Source organism: Lepisma saccharinum, chromosome 26 (genome assembly GCF_977018435.1).
Source record: "Lepisma saccharinum chromosome 26, izLepSacc3.1, whole genome shotgun sequence".
Classification (NCBI taxonomy): domain Eukaryota; kingdom Metazoa; phylum Arthropoda; class Insecta; order Zygentoma; family Lepismatidae; genus Lepisma; species Lepisma saccharinum.
In genome coordinates this window covers 51283606-51299552 of record NC_139254.1, presented here as the reverse complement: position 1 = coordinate 51299552, position 15947 = coordinate 51283606, and the positions used below count along the sequence as shown (strand labels likewise).

The 15947-nt window shown below is 38.0% G+C and overlaps 1 protein-coding gene across 1 annotated transcript in view; it reads left to right on the top strand.

Annotated features, from left to right (window-relative positions):
• LOC145979562 (uncharacterized) overlaps positions 1 to 15947 on the top strand; it is a 339077-nt gene that overhangs the window by 212704 nt on the left and 110426 nt on the right. Inside the window, exons 11-12 of the mRNA XM_083112535.1 lie at positions 5400 to 5564; positions 15485 to 15646. Coding sequence (XP_082968661.1) covers positions 5400 to 5564; positions 15485 to 15646 — 327 coding nt within the window. The remainder of the gene's footprint in view (positions 1 to 5399; positions 5565 to 15484; positions 15647 to 15947) is intronic.

Here is a 15947-nt window from a genome sequence, read left to right as displayed (position 1 = left end):
GATCAAATGTAAAAACAATGTTGACTTGTTTCTTTGATGTGAATGGGATTGTCCACAGGGATTTTGTTCCCCAAGGACAAACAGTGAACTAGCAATTTTACCTGAATGTCTTGAGAGGATTGCGTGAAAGTGTGCGACAGAAGCGTCCAGAACTGTGAAGAAGTGGAATGTGGTTACTGCACCATGACAATGCCCCAGCCCACACGGCCATGTCAGGGCGACAGTTCTTGGCAAAGAACAACGTGGTGCTTGTGCCCTATCCCCCGTACTCACCCGATTTAGCACCCTGTGACTTTTTTTTGTTCCAGCGGATGAAGAGGAATGTGAAAGGGAAGCGATTCCATGACGTCAATGAGGTCAAAGACATTACGGACAAAACCTTGAAGAGTATTGTGCCAGAGGAGTTTCGAAACTGTATTCAACAGTGGGAAAAACGTTGGGACAATTGCATTATAGCACATGGGCAATACTTTGATTTTTTTTTTTTTTTTTTTTTTTTTTTTGTACGTCCTCGTATCTTGAAATACACAAAGAAATATTTGTGAACTAGATGTGAGTAATACTGCAATCTCTGAGGTCATTAACACAGTGACAAGATGGCAAAGCACTTTCCGCACACTGAAATACACAAAAAAGAATATTGAAACTAAATTTCAAACAATCATCCATTGCAGTTTTAACTGGTGCCAGATAATCGGGAAATAGATTTCTCCATTTCTCCACACATCTTTCATACGACATACTCATAATATGCTTCCAGCATAGCTTCACTTTGTGCACGTAAAGCTTAACACCCACTGAGATGAGAAGCAACATGGCAACAGAACCCAACAGACACGTTTTTGGCATCTCAGTGTGCAATAACCTTCAAGATAACCTGCACACTTCTGGCACGGAAATTCCGTACTTCAGTTCCACACGTTTTCCCTGTAATGTGCATTACACCATTTGGTTTCAATAGAAGCAGACAACAGAAGTCCTGTTGCTTTCTGTTGCCACGTTTCTCTGCATCTAAGTGGACGATGTGCTTAAAAGGCATTGTTCACAAACTGTGATTGTACGCCTCACACCAAGGACTGTAAGAGCGGCACCGCTCTAAATGTAACATAAACTCATTCTTCAAGGTCATGCCAATACCTCCTGGCAGGCTTATCAACTCATCCAGATGAATGCCTTAGTAGCTTTTTTTAAAGTATGAGTGCAGGGAGTTTTCAAATGCACCGTATTATACAGTGTGTCTGAGAAAAAATATACCAATAAAGAATTTAAATAACTCAACAATCGTTAACGATAGAAATGTCAAATAACATTTATTTGGAAGAGGGAAGAAAGGAATTTTTTACCACCAGAAGGGAAAAAATCATAACATAATTAAGCGCATGCATGGCTTTGTTCGTGAGTAGTCTGTACAATGGTGCCGTTTACTGTTCATCAGAAAGTTGAGTGCTGCTTTTGGTTTGCAGAATTGAAGTCTCCTGTAACGGTACAAAGAAGATTCCGGCAACAATATGGACAGGAAGCACCATGTTAAATGGCATAAACAATTGCTGGAAACAGGGTCTTTGTTGAGGAAGAAAGGTAGTGGTCGGAAGCGTGTGAGCGAGAATAAAGTGGTTGCAGTTCAGGAAGCTTTCCAGAGAAGCCCACGTAAATCTGTGAGACGTGCTAGTTCTCAACTTCAAATTCCATGTTCTACTGTGCATGATATTGTACATATTGTACAGCTTGTTCAGAAACTAAAGTGCAGTGATAAACCTGCTAGGTTTGATTATGCTAGTGAAGTGCTATCACGCATTGATGATGACAATGAATTCCTGACACGCGTAACATTTTCAGATGAGGCTACCTTCCACATTTTCGGAAAAGTGCATAGGCATAACTGTAGAATATGGGGTGAGCAGAATCCCCATGCAGTTATTGAACATGAACGCGACAGTCCAAATTTGAATGTGTGGTGTGGTTTGACACAAGATTCCGTAATTGGGCCCTTTTTCTTTGAGGAAGCTACAGTTACAGGTGCAAGTTACCTGCAAATGTTGCAACAGTATGCTGTACCTCGTATACCTCATGGGTACATGTTTCAGCAGGATGCCCCCCCCCCCACATTATGCCCGTTGTGTTACTAACTTCCTTAATAACAATTTCGCTGGTATAATTGGATTGGGAGGGGTGGACCCATTAAATGGCCACCACGGTCACCAGACTTGATCTCCTTTGGACTTTTTCCTTTGGGGTTATGTGAAGACTATAGTTTACGAGACACCTGTGCAAGACCTCAATGATCTCAGTGAAAGAATTATCGATGCATGTGGCTCCGTCACTCATTAAATGTTGAAGAACACTTGGATGGAGGTTGAGTACCGCCTTGATGTTTGTCACACCATCAAAGGAGCACACATTGAGATCTACTAAGGTGAAATTTTTTTCTTCTTCTTTGGTTAAAAAAATTATATGATTTTCTCTTCCAAATAAATGTTATTTGACATTTCTGTCGTTAACGATTGTTGAGTTATTTAAATTCTTTATTGGTATATATTTTCTCGGACACACTGTACAATACATAGGAGCACTTTTGTACCCTCTTGTTCTGGCATTGTTTCAAGAGGGGAAAGACAAACTTCAAATTTATGATTTTTTTGTTTTCTTCTTCTAATTAGTACTGCATTTTTTAATCAGCATGTACTGAATAAAATGAGGTTTTACAATCTGTATTTTCCGAGATATTAAATTTTATTTAAAGCAGCATGAAATTTCAATTTGCATGCTGAAAACAAGCTGGGTGTTGAGGCTAATATTAGGAAAACAATCTGGGCAACTTAGGGTTAAGGCGGGTGTCTATACACTAATCTTATATTCCATTAATTAAAATTTCATGTATACAATCAGTCTATTCTGCCATTTACATGAACTGTCTTATTGTTAGTAATCCATTGACTTGATTTGCTGGTGGTTTGCCTGATTTATACCAGGCTATCTGAAGAAGTATTTATCATTTAAAGGTTCAGTGTTGCCAATTTGGCACATAAGTCCTCCTCCATGGCCTTGCAGTCTAAGGTGATGTGCTTTGGACTCCGACTGCAGGACTGCATTGGTTAGAGTCCACCTGAGTTCATTCTCTAGGTTCTTGGCCTGTGTATAGGACTGGTGGCAACCCACCATCATGCGGAAATTGGGGAGCTACGAATGAGTAGCATAACCCGGTCTCGGAACTCTCCTATAATGCTGACCCCACATCACCCCCATTACTGGTTGAAGATCTGCACACCTCTAGGTAGGATTGTGGGAGGGAGACCAGCCTAGGCCCTTCCAGGGCTGTCGATCCATGGTTAATTTGGCACATAAATATTTATTTTTCTTATGTTAACAATTTCATCATTTTCAGGTAAAAATTTATTTATCAATTAACACATGAACAGAAAATCACAAATTAATGTGGCATTCCTTGTGAATAAAATTACTTTAATAACTCTAAAAACATGTCACAAAATGTGTTGAAAGCTTGATGAGCAAAAAGTATACTACCCACACCTGCACTCATGCCAGTCCTTGGTAGACTGAGTTTATGACTGGTGGACAAATGTGCTAATTACTAATATGAATGCATGTGAAAACATGGGTTCTCTTTTTTTAACACTAGAATGCTGAAGGATCTGATACCCCCCTAGAACAGTGGAAAGGGGTCATTTTGATCCCTCATAAGAAATGCATTTGGAATGGGGACATTTTCTTAAGTTATATTATTTTCTATCCTTTGTGTATTATAATCAAAGTGTTTAGGTGGTTTGTGATACTTTTTGATTACAAATAAAAATTATAATAATAAACAACTGAACTCTCTAGAACAGGGGTTTCCAACTGGCGGCCCGCGGGCCGCATGCGGCCCCCGTTGCCTTTTTCTGCGGCCCGCGAAGCCAGTTTGCAAAATACATTAATTTTATGTATTTTTATTAAAATACGTTCTTTTTTTACTGAAGGAACGGATGCTCTGTGAAGAAAGACAATATCACAGGTGGAATTGATTTTGCAGTCAATAATGATAATCAGAAGAATCTAAAGTGACGTAACTTTCTCTTCACACCATGCATTCCAACCCTTCGCTATGTGGAATGAACCCACCCGCTTCCGCGAAGGCTTCACTCTTTGTGTTCAGAAACAAAATGCAGAGAGGCGCTATAGAGATCTGTTTTACTACGCACGAAGTACGAAGAGATTTCCAGTGTTCCAACTCGGATTGTACTGGGACTGATTGTTAAAGTTTGTACAAATACCGAAATGAGCAATATCTCCAAAAAACGTAAGATTGAAAATTAAAATAGCTTCTCTCCAACTTGAATTGCGTGATTTGCAAGGCGATGTGTTCCTTAAAACTAGACAAGAAAGTTTTTCAAATACCTTTGAAAGGAAAGCTTTCCAAACCTTCGTAGTTTTGGGCAAAGAATGACATCGATGTTCGACAGTACATACACGTGTGAAAGTGTTTTTTCTTCAATGAAGTTCATCAAGAACCGCTACAGAAGCCAACTGACAGATTCTTCACTGCTTCACCTTCTGAGACTTTCAAATACAGAAATTCAAATACAACTTTAATAAAAGAAGCAGATCGGGCTCAATTTTCACATTGAACACTTACTATGAAGGATTCTTATTTGTATGGTGTGTCTTTAATTTCTTTCAATTCATCAATAAGTATTGGGTTTTTGTGAAATAAATTGTAATTATACAATTTTGATTTGTAATTCCATTGTTTCATTGCCTCATTTTAGAAATTTAGGTCATGAGAAAGTACTACATTTTCAGTTCAGTACTTACAATTTTTGTAATTTTTAATCCCCCCCGCGGCCCGCCTATCAACTGCTGGATATAATTTTGGCCCTCGGACCTTTTGAAGTTGGAAACCACTGCTCTAGAATATGCAACATTTCACCACGAGAAACTGCTACTTGATGGGTCATGTTCGGAGACGTCCTTCCTGGTCCAAGAACACTACCTACATGACGACATGTAAACTGTGACAAGTGGGAACATGCTAAAGACAGGATGACACAGGAACCGCAACCTAAAACTGATATTGCAGCATGCATAAATTAAACTTTACTAGGGTCAAATTGCCCCCTCCCGCTGTTCTAGTGGTATAACATGAAATTTCACAGAAATAAATTATATTTTGTAGATTTCAATCATCTTAAAAAGGCCAAAGAATTATGAAAAGTCACAAAATACCGAGGGAAAAAAATAAGAAAAATGGGATAGTTATTAAAGGAATGGTGAAGGTAGGGGTCATTTTGACCTCTCCCACCATTGTAGTGTTAATAATGATCTGATTCTTTATATTTATCTTTACACTTACCCATTAATGCATTTGCATACAAAATTGTCACCATGATCTTTTATCCTTACAGGTCCCAAAGGTTTTCCAGGAAGAGGAGTTCCGATACAAGGCCCAACCGGTGAATCTGGCCTTCCAGGTTTTCCAGGAGCTCCTGGACTTCCAGGTCTAGATGGAAGACCTGGAGAAAAAGGGCGAAGGGGTCTCAGAGGCGATGATTGTGGAGTTTGTTTGCCAGGTAAATTGATCCTCCTTATTACATTGTTTTTCCTAGTGCTTGAAGTATTAATAGGTGTGGGATTATCTCTTTACCTGGAAGGATGCGTGTTCTCTGCTACGAAGTAAGGATGCACGCTGAGAAAATTTTACCCACAAGCAAAATTACTTCTTAAATTTTGAATATTTTTATTGTATTATACAATTGATAACAATTATTAAAAAAAATAACATGTTGTACCAAACTAAAACATATAAGCATGCATTGAGTGAAATTTACCCTGGCAGTGTTTCTACAGTTCTTGTGAGCAGAACTAGCAAAGTTTCACAGCTGACTTAAGGTCCCGACAGTCTGAAGGATTCACTGGAAATGTTAGTGAGGAGGGTGGCCTCATGCAAATACAACTGAGACTGCTTTACACATAACTCATTTCTGCGTAATTCTGGTTTGTATGTAAATTACTCCTGGCAAAATATAATTCAAAAATGTGTTAATAAAACCTTATTTGTACGTAATGCATTTATACATAATACTGTATTATACATACAAATTTTCATAAAATACAGTTGATTTGTACCTAACCAAGCTACAACAATGTCACAGAAGTTACGGTTTTCAGTTGCTACTGGTCAGTCATGGAGAACAGAAAGAGGAAAAATTTCATGCTTGGCCAGAAAGTAAAATTTATACGGAAAGTGAACGCTAATCCACATAGAGCTAAAAATAAAATAGCTGCAGATTTAGGCATCGTTTATACCACACTTTGCACAGTCATCAGTAAAATAAATGCTGTTTTAGCCAATTTTTAAAAAATTGGGTAGTAAAACTATAGTAGTATTTCAGTATTACAGTGTTCACTAATAAAGTTGCAAATGTAATGTATTTAAGAATTAAACTTTCAGATTCGTTAATTTATCATTTTATGGCAGAAATTACCTATATTACGTACATATCTTGTTCCTCAAAATAGATAGAATTACAGTATTTACTAATGATATGACATGGTATCTAAATCTGATTTGTAAGTAATTCGCGGTTATTCATATTATTTTCTCTTCACCTTGACATACGTACAACTCAGGTTCAACTGTAATTATATTTCAAAATCGTCTGCATAATTTTTACCCATACTTGCATCCTTATGTATTAAGCCATGATTCTAGCTGGGGGATACTGTGTGTATTTTCTCCTAGCTGGGGGATACTGTGTGTATTTTCTCCTAGCTGGGGTATACTGTGTGTATTTTTTCCTAGCCAGGGATACTGTGTGTATTTTTTTCCTAGCTGGAGGATACTGTGTGTATTTTTTCCTAGCTGGGGAATACCATCCCTTGCATCCAACTCTATTTTGATCACTGGTTTTCCCATGAAATCTGTGATCTGTCATTGGCATTCCAGTCCATGTTTATTTCACCGTCCTCTGTGCTGGAGTGGTTATCACAGCATGCTACATCATCAGGGGTCCTGGGTTTGAATCCTGATCCAGGCATGGCTGTTCTTTGTGAGTGTCCATCAATTTCTTCATTTCATCGCTCATCCTCATGTTCATAATTAGCCAAAAGTGACAGAGTGAAAGAGAAATAAAGTAAACCAAATCAATCAATCAATCAATCAATCTAGTTCATGTTCCTTAGTTGGATTTAGTAGGATTTTAGAATGGTGTAGTAGTAAATACCATATTTACTCATGTATAATGCGCACTTTATTCAAAAATTTTTGCCCCCAAAAACTGTGGTGCGTATTATGCTCGGAATAATTCAGACAGCCAACATGAAACCGTACAGGGTCATTACATGATTTTGGGATACTTGCATTGATTTTTCATGTTTACGGAACTCTCTCATGTTATATATCGTTGTAAAGCTTGAATCCTGCAGTTTCTGAATATATTTGGTCTAGGAATTAATTCGTGCGCCTGGACAAGAGATGGCGTAACGAGTGTATCGTCCCACAGTTCTGTGTATCCACACATGCGTTGAAAACTCCTGTCAGCGCGCATCGTTCGTAGTATAGGGCAGTTGATTGACGCGTCAACAACAGCATTTTGTAGTCAACTGAACATGGCGCAGTTCGTGCCAGATAAAGTGTTTTTGCGGGGTGTTCTGTTTCATTACTTTAACATGCAGAAAAGTGCTACCGAAAGTCATCGTATTTTGGTGGAAGTGCATGGTGATCATGCGCTAGCTGAGCGAACGTGTCAGAAGTGGTTTGCACGGTTTAGAAGTGGTGATTTCGGCCTGAAAGACCAAGAGCGACCTGGACAGCCAAAAAAATTTGAAGACGAAGAATTGAGAGCATTGCTCGATCAGGATTCGTGTCAAACGCAGGAAGAACTTGCAGAAGCATTAGGCGTTGATCAAACAACAGTTTCCAAATGCCTCAAAGCCATGGGAATGATTCAAAAGATGTCACATTGGGTTCCACATGAATTGAAAGACAGAGACGTTGAAAGACGAAAAACCATTTGTGAATTGCTGCTTCAAAGACAGAAAAGAAAGGTGTTTTTGCATCGCATTGTTACTGGCGATGAGAAGTGGATCCATTACGAGAACCCGAAACAAAAAAAGGCCTGCGTGAAGCCAGGTGAACCAGATCCATCACAACCGAAATGAGATATTCACTGTACAAAGGTTATGCTGTGCATATGGTGGGATATGAAAGGTGTGGTGTACTATGAGCTGCTGCAACCGGGTGAAACTATTAATGGAGAACGTTATCGATGACAATTAATGCGTTTGAAGCAAGCTCTGGCCAGGAAACGACCAGAATGGGAGAACAGACATGATAAACTTATTTTTCAACATGATAACGCTCGCCTACATGTCGCAAAACCGGTCAAAACCTATTTAGAAAATGTCGGATGGGAAGTTTTACCCCACCCGCCGTATTCACCAGACGTTGCTCCTTCGGACTACTACTTGTTCGATTGCATGAATAACGATTTGATTGGACAGCGGTTCACTTCTTCAGAAGATATCAAAAAATGGGTCTCTGACTGGATCGCTTCAAAGGATGAGGACTTCTTTCGCCACGGAATCCGTAACTTGCCTGACAGATGGGCGAAAGTGGTGGCTCGCGATGGACAATATTTTTCTTAAGGTATTTATGTATTTTGTGTTTGAACTACAGCTTCAATGTGTGCGTAACAACTGCACGAATTAATTCCTAGACCAAATAGAAACAGTATTCCATACAAGATAACGACACTAATGTGAAATGCGGTTGAAATAAGTTCATCAAAAAATGAAGAAACGTTCTAATTTTTATGGTACTTTGAATGAAAGAAAACATAAGGAAGAAGATAATAAAAATTAAAATGTATTACTGGTCAAATAATATGACATACATGGAGTGTGTAAATTCCTTAATGGAAGAAATCTTGTGCTGCTAACTGCTATTTGGAAGGTCCTGAATGTACCTCATATAAATGTTACATTAGTCATGGAAAGAAAAAGTATATATTTTGAAAAAGAAGGAATGAGCAATTGAATGGGTATGACGTCATTCACTCTTGATCGCCATAGCAACAGATTTACAACCTACAACTAAGCAAGCCATTTCTTGAAACTGGATTGTATTGCGCATTATATACCAGATATAATTTTTTTGTCACTTTTACCCATCCAAAACCAGAGTGCGCATTATACAAGCGTAAATACAGTATAGCACAGAAATTACAATAAATCAACCTTTTATTTAAAGAAAAAAATATTTTAGAGTGTGTGGATAAATCAGTAGCCACTATTAAAAAAGGTGATTACTTGATTGCCCCCTTTAAAATCTATAATCACATAAATACCCCCCAGGAGAGGTCAAAAAACTAATAAAACCTTCATTGAACCTACATGTTGACATCATATATGCAACCAAGGGATGTTAGTCCACCACTCACTAATGGTAGATTTGGAATGCATAGAGGTTTCTGGAATCTTATGACAAAAGGCCATATGTGCGTTATTTTAAGTAATTGGTACACGTACATATCTGTTTCATTCTGTAATATACATAAGTTTTAGCAAAAGTTTGTAAAATTAAATGCTTGTATCTAAAGATATCTGTTTGGCGGTTACGTGGAGATAGGTAATTCATTCTGATATGTTCTTTTCATTTTTCCAATCAAAATTTTCTTTGTGATCAATTTCACCACCTGCCTTGTGGGTTTGATTGTAAGGATGGAAGTATTCTTTGGCCAGTCGGATTTTAGTCATGAGATGGTATTGGCGTCGGAATTTCACCATTTAGGGATGGAAATTATTGTCACTATTTTTTGTAAATTGCTTACGTATTTGTTTAGTTGGAAGTTTTAGTTACAAATATTGATTAAACCATGAAACAAAATTAATTACTCTTATTAGCCTTTTGAATATTAATTGTAGTAAAAATTAGGGTTCTTTGTACATCACAAATGGTGATGAGGCAGGTTGTTATTCTGTGTATGTGTTGTATTGCTGTATCTTATTGTTGTACACTAAAGAGTAAATGTATGTTCACTGTAATCATCTGTTTTCCATGTTAACTGGGCATTATCTCACAGGGGACAGTAAAGAAGGGATTGGATATGAATATTCAGATAGGTTTTGGAATGGTTGAAAACAATCTGAGGCGACCTTGCTAAATGCGTACTGTGATAGTCTAATAGGGATGGGACTCTATCGGTATCGGCCAATATAGACATATCGGTGTATCGGTTTATCGGTAAAATTGCCGATTATTTTACCGATCCGATATATCAATAAATATCTTACAATTTAGTGCAAAATTCTGCCATTTTGTTGTAATTTTTATGGATAATTTCCATGCCCTACTTTCTGAAAAAGTGAATGTCTAAATATTCAACTTCTTTTGCATTGCAATCAACTCAAAACACACATTTATTACGAGATCAATGAAAATTTCAGGGTCTTCAAGGACCATTTCTAATTTTATATCAGATCGGTAGAATATCGGTTATCGGTATCGGTAAATTTTATATCGGTACTGTATCAGTATCAGCCAAAATTTCATATCGGCCCATCCCTATAGTCTAACCATATTGGGTCCTGGGCATGGATATGTTGTGAGTGTCCATTCATCAATTTCATCATATCATCACTCATCCTCATCTTCGCAAATTAGCCAAAAAGTGGCACAAGAAGCAAAGTAAAATAAAGCAATTCAATCAATCAATCAATCTAGCCATATTGGGGTTCCTTCTCAGCTTAATGGGCAATGCATTTAAAAAGTCCTGTTGTTCTGGCACGCGATTCCACCATTCATTGGCCACTTCCTCTAAACCTGTGGCTCATTGCCCCCGGCATCTGCCCAAGTCTTCCTGATAAAACAATCTTCCACAACTTCCTGACACAGGAAATCCTCTTGGGAAGATTATCACAGACCTTCAAGAACCCACCCACGCTTTCCCACAAAATGTCCCACTTTAGAAAAGAACGTGGAGTTCAATGACAATTATGACTGCAAAGTTGCATTTCAGCCACATGTCATTTTGAGATAGTAGTAGCGCTCCCAGGAGCAGAGTCATGGACTTCAAGATGAAGAGGGTTGAACTCATCAAATCAGTCTTCCCTGGAAACTGACATCACTCATTTAATTGTAGAAAAATGGCAATGAAAATAAATATATAACTTGTAGAACCAACATTTTTCCCCATTCTTTTGGGATGTATTAGACTTAATGTATTATCAATGTGTATCAGAGACAAAATATGAAACTTTTTCTTATTTTAAATCTAATTACTTGTTGGGATCTTTGGTGGTCTAGTCGCATACTGGGGATGAGTGGAGGTAAAGACAGCCAGAGCATGGTGCCGATCACATCACCTCCAAAGTGGCAGAGATCAATAATATGTGGGCCCTATCCCCTGAATGTGCCTTCATTACATGGTGCTATATGCACTTTACCTTTTACCTTACATATTCCTGAGCACACCACTGCAAATTAAATGTATGGCATCATATTACTGAAAGAACATTCATGTTGACTGTGTGAATTGTGGTTTTGAATAGAGATCATGTGATTTGACAACTGTAGATCTGTGCATGCTCAGCTTATAGTCTATATTGTACATATTTTATTCATATTTTACCATTTGTGTATCATGTTTCATATTTGTTAAATAGGTGTTTCCATACTTATTTATCACCCTGAATATCACCCCAGAATGAATTCAAATACAAAGTATGTCTGAGTTGTAAGTCGGTTTCTTTACACTGTTTGCAGAAATCATAGTGGAATGTGAACCCTGGAAAATGTTTTGTGGAGAAAAATCATTGCTTGCATTATAATTTGAAATAAAAATCTTTAAGTATAGCATGATTCTTAGGAGAGCTTAAGGGAAAGGGCAAGAGGGCACATTGCACACTGACTTGGATTCCATTTTATTAAACTGTAGCCCTCTTTCTGATTAGTTAAGCTGGGCTTAAAACAACTTTAACAAACTTATGCCTTTTTGCCTTTCACAATCTCCATTTTTTACTTCAACTTCATAAATATACCCTGTAAAAAGGTTAAAATATATCTACAAGGGAGAGTCAATTGAAAACCTTAAAAGTCCAATAAAAATCTAGGACAGACTGTATACAGCTCAAATTTACATCAACTGTTATTTACAAAACAACCTCAAGGCTGTAACACTAATCAAGCGAGCTTCAAAATGCCATTTTTGTTATTTTTAAAGATGGTGCCTCCTCTACACACTTGCACGAATGAAGAGGAGTGGTTTCTTGCCCTCTGTCATCCTAAATCTTCCAGAAATTTCTCAGCAAATGAAAATTCAATATCTCTGTGCATTTTTACCACACCAGCAAGTTTACTGACGGAGGAGAAAGTTCGACAATGGACTCAGTTCGCAGACAAATGGGTGGAAAGGCCTTCACAGTGGCTCATAAGTGACTTAGTATTTTTAAGGTACACAAGCACTAACTCAAAAGTTGAAAATATATGTAGGTCAGCAATAGGTCTGTGCTAAATTGCAGCAAATGTATGCAACCATTCAGAAATCTACTAGGCAAAAAAAGAAGGTTTTATTGGACTCTCCCTCATATCATGTAGCAGTTACTGCAGAGTTGACATCTTGCTCTCTGATTGGTCACTTTGAGGAGACATCTCCAACCCTGCTTCTGCCAGTCAATTTACAGTCCAGGAACAGTGTAGCACACACACTGGCAGAACTGTACAGTGCGATTCATGAGTATTACCATGCAAATTGTCCATCACCATGTTTGTGCACTTTATTTGACCCAATAAGAGCTTCAAGAATTAAAAGAAAACTCAAAACAAGCTGTTGACAACTTCTGCATCAGCATACATAAAAATCCATCGCTTAAAAACACATAGGATGTAAGAAAATAATTAATGAAAATAGTCATGGACAATTTACATGGTAATACTCATGGATCCCACTGTACACCCCATCCACAGGCCCAACAGTTGGATGTAAGTGGCACTAAGGAGATTGAACACATGATTTTAAGTACCTGTCTCTGTCAACCCTGGCTAACTCTGACATCACCCACAGCCACTGCTAAAATTTGACTTTCTGCGTTCTATTTTCTTTGTTAATTTTATTTTAATTTGCCTTCCATTTTGTCCTCTGATTCATGCCATCAAAACAAGTCTGCCAGCCCAGAGTGCTAGACAGGGTGTAGCCTCTGCCACTGCTAAGTATTCCTCCTAGGCCAGGGGTTCCTAAACTTTTTCGTTTCACGGTGCCCTTAGTGTTTCAAGATTTTTCCGTGCTGCCCAAGTCAGAATGTAGGCCTATCTAACACTTGCAATGCTCAGTTAGTGTGGTTAGGTTGTTTGCCTTAATTTAAAAAATAAACACATATTTCAAATCCAGAAACATTTTATATGTAAGAAGTACAGTGCGTTCATTTCGATCTTGAGCCGAGAGATCGTGAGAAGCGTGGCGGGCGGCGCTGACGGAGATACCAACATTTGCAGCCGCTTATTTTTATGGACATATGCAGACATTTATATAAATATTGCAAAACGAGCACTAACCTGTGTTATAACACGCAAAAGTTCTTCTGTAATTCATCTAAGGTTCTGCCCTTATATACACAAATAAATACGCTTTAGAAACGATGTTAAGCGCCACAGATAATAAAACATTTTAATCATAGTTTTGACCAGTAACGTCCTGCTTAAGTTTATATCCTTGAAAGAGTTTTGTGTCGATGGAGATCATTTGGAGGTTTCGAATGTGCAACACTGTATCAAGATTATGCTGCAGACGAAACCGTTAAAAGTCAATGGTTTTCGTGAGCTTCCTTGCAATACGAAATCTCCGAGCTCGAGTTTTTTGTTCCTTCGCGACTAGATGAAGACAGAGCTGTGAATATGGTGGCGAGCAGATGTAAACCAAGAACGTGTTAATTTCGTACTGTGCGCAAGAGTGTTATTCTTGGTTACTTGCCGTTACTTGTTTGTGTTATTGCAGTGTGTATGTGCGTTGTGTCAGTGAGACGATTGGAATGACAGCCACAAGGTTTACATTAGAACAAAGAATATTTATGTATGACACTTACGTGAAAACAGACTCGTGTCGAGACACGTGTAGGCAATTTGTACAGAAATTCCCAAGCGTTTCACCTCCACATAGAGATACGGTTAGACATCTTGTCCTTAAATTACGAGAAACTGGATCGTTAAATTTTAAAACACCTAAGCAAAAACGACGGATTCTAACCGAAGCAAAACTCGATGAAATTGGTGCAGCGTTAGAACGTTCTCCAAACAAACCTCTACGCAGTGTTTCAAAGGAGATGGGCGTGTCAAAATCATCAGCACATACATCCACAAAGCTACTAAAATTAAAACCGTACCCTTATAACACAGGTTAGTGCTCGTTTTGCAATATTTATATAATTGTCTGTAAATGTCCATAAAAATAAACGGGCATTACAGGCAGCAAATGTCGGCATCTCCGTCAGCGCTGCCCGCCACGCTTCTCCCGATCTCTCGGCTGAAGATCGAAATGAACGCACGGTACTAAATAAGCACATATTTGGAACAATCATAGTTATTAAGCCACTGTCCTAGGCTTTATCACTCGTGTTGATTAATTGACTGATTTTGTTTATTTTACTTCGCTTTTCTGTCACTTTTGGCTAGCTGCAAAGGTAAGGAGTTATCTTACAGACCGGACTCCCTGGCATCATGGCATGCTGTGCTAATCACTCCACCACAGAGATCAGCACCACTCATGTTGACTACTTTCCCCAAACTCATTATGTTTTCAGGAACTACCTGCATATGATCACATAACACAATACAGGGTGGCAAAAAAGTTCAGAGACTTTTGAACTATTTTCATTTTTTTAAAACTGTTTTTTTTATTCCATACAAATTAGTGGACACACTCATGATGTGCATGTGACGAAATTACTGTTAAAGAGGGTGCAACCATCGTCAATAATTTTCTGAGACGACTTCGCTAATGTATTGACGCAAAAGGAAACAACTTTGAGCACTTATTGTAATATTTATTTCTTTTTGTTGTTATTACTAGTCTAATAAAAGTTTTGAAAAAGTTAGTGATTTAGATATTTATAGATATAGGTTTATAGAAATTTTTAAATATTATAGATTTGTATATTAGATCTAGATACTTAGAGAGCAGTTTTATGTTGTACGTCATGGACACTTATAGATTGTAACAATTCCATTGACTTTCAATGGAATTGTTACAACCCAGAACTGTCCGTGACGTACAAATATTTTTAAAAAGTTTCCACAAATTTTTCACCACCCTGTACGCTACTGTGAAGATGAATACGGAATGAATGTCTGAAAAGATCAAAGCACAAGTGGTTAAAAGTCATAGCAATTCATCGTGCAGAAATAATGTCTGGATCCAAATTATGCATACAAGGTTAGAACCTGCCAAGACTTTGTTCTGCATTTCATTTTTTAATCTCTTAATTCCTTCTTGCTTTACAGGATTGCCAGGAGGTAGAGGAGACAAAGGAGAACCAGGAAGGAATGGCCTCCCTGGTCCTCCAGGGTTTGCAGGGTTGCCAGGACCAAGAGGTATCAAGGGTGAACGTGGTATTCCAGGATTGCCAGGATATAGAGGATTGCAAGGACGAGGTGGCAGTGCTGGTAAGTGTCACAGTTTCTCACTTTCTAATTATTTATTTTTATCTACAATATGTTTTGTGTGAATCCAAAGCTGTTCAGCTATTATACTAGGCCTTTTTTCACCATTAATTATGTCCCTTTCAAAGAACAAGAGCCAAGAATTTGGTCTTTATTTATCTTGTCAACAAACTAACATCCATCAGAATTTGTAGAACCAGTGCCACTTTCTGATTGTCTTGCCTTTCAAGCCCTGGCATACTACTTGCACAATTCAAAAAACTGTCAAGTTTAATTTTCAAAAACAGATTTCTTGTGGAAAAAG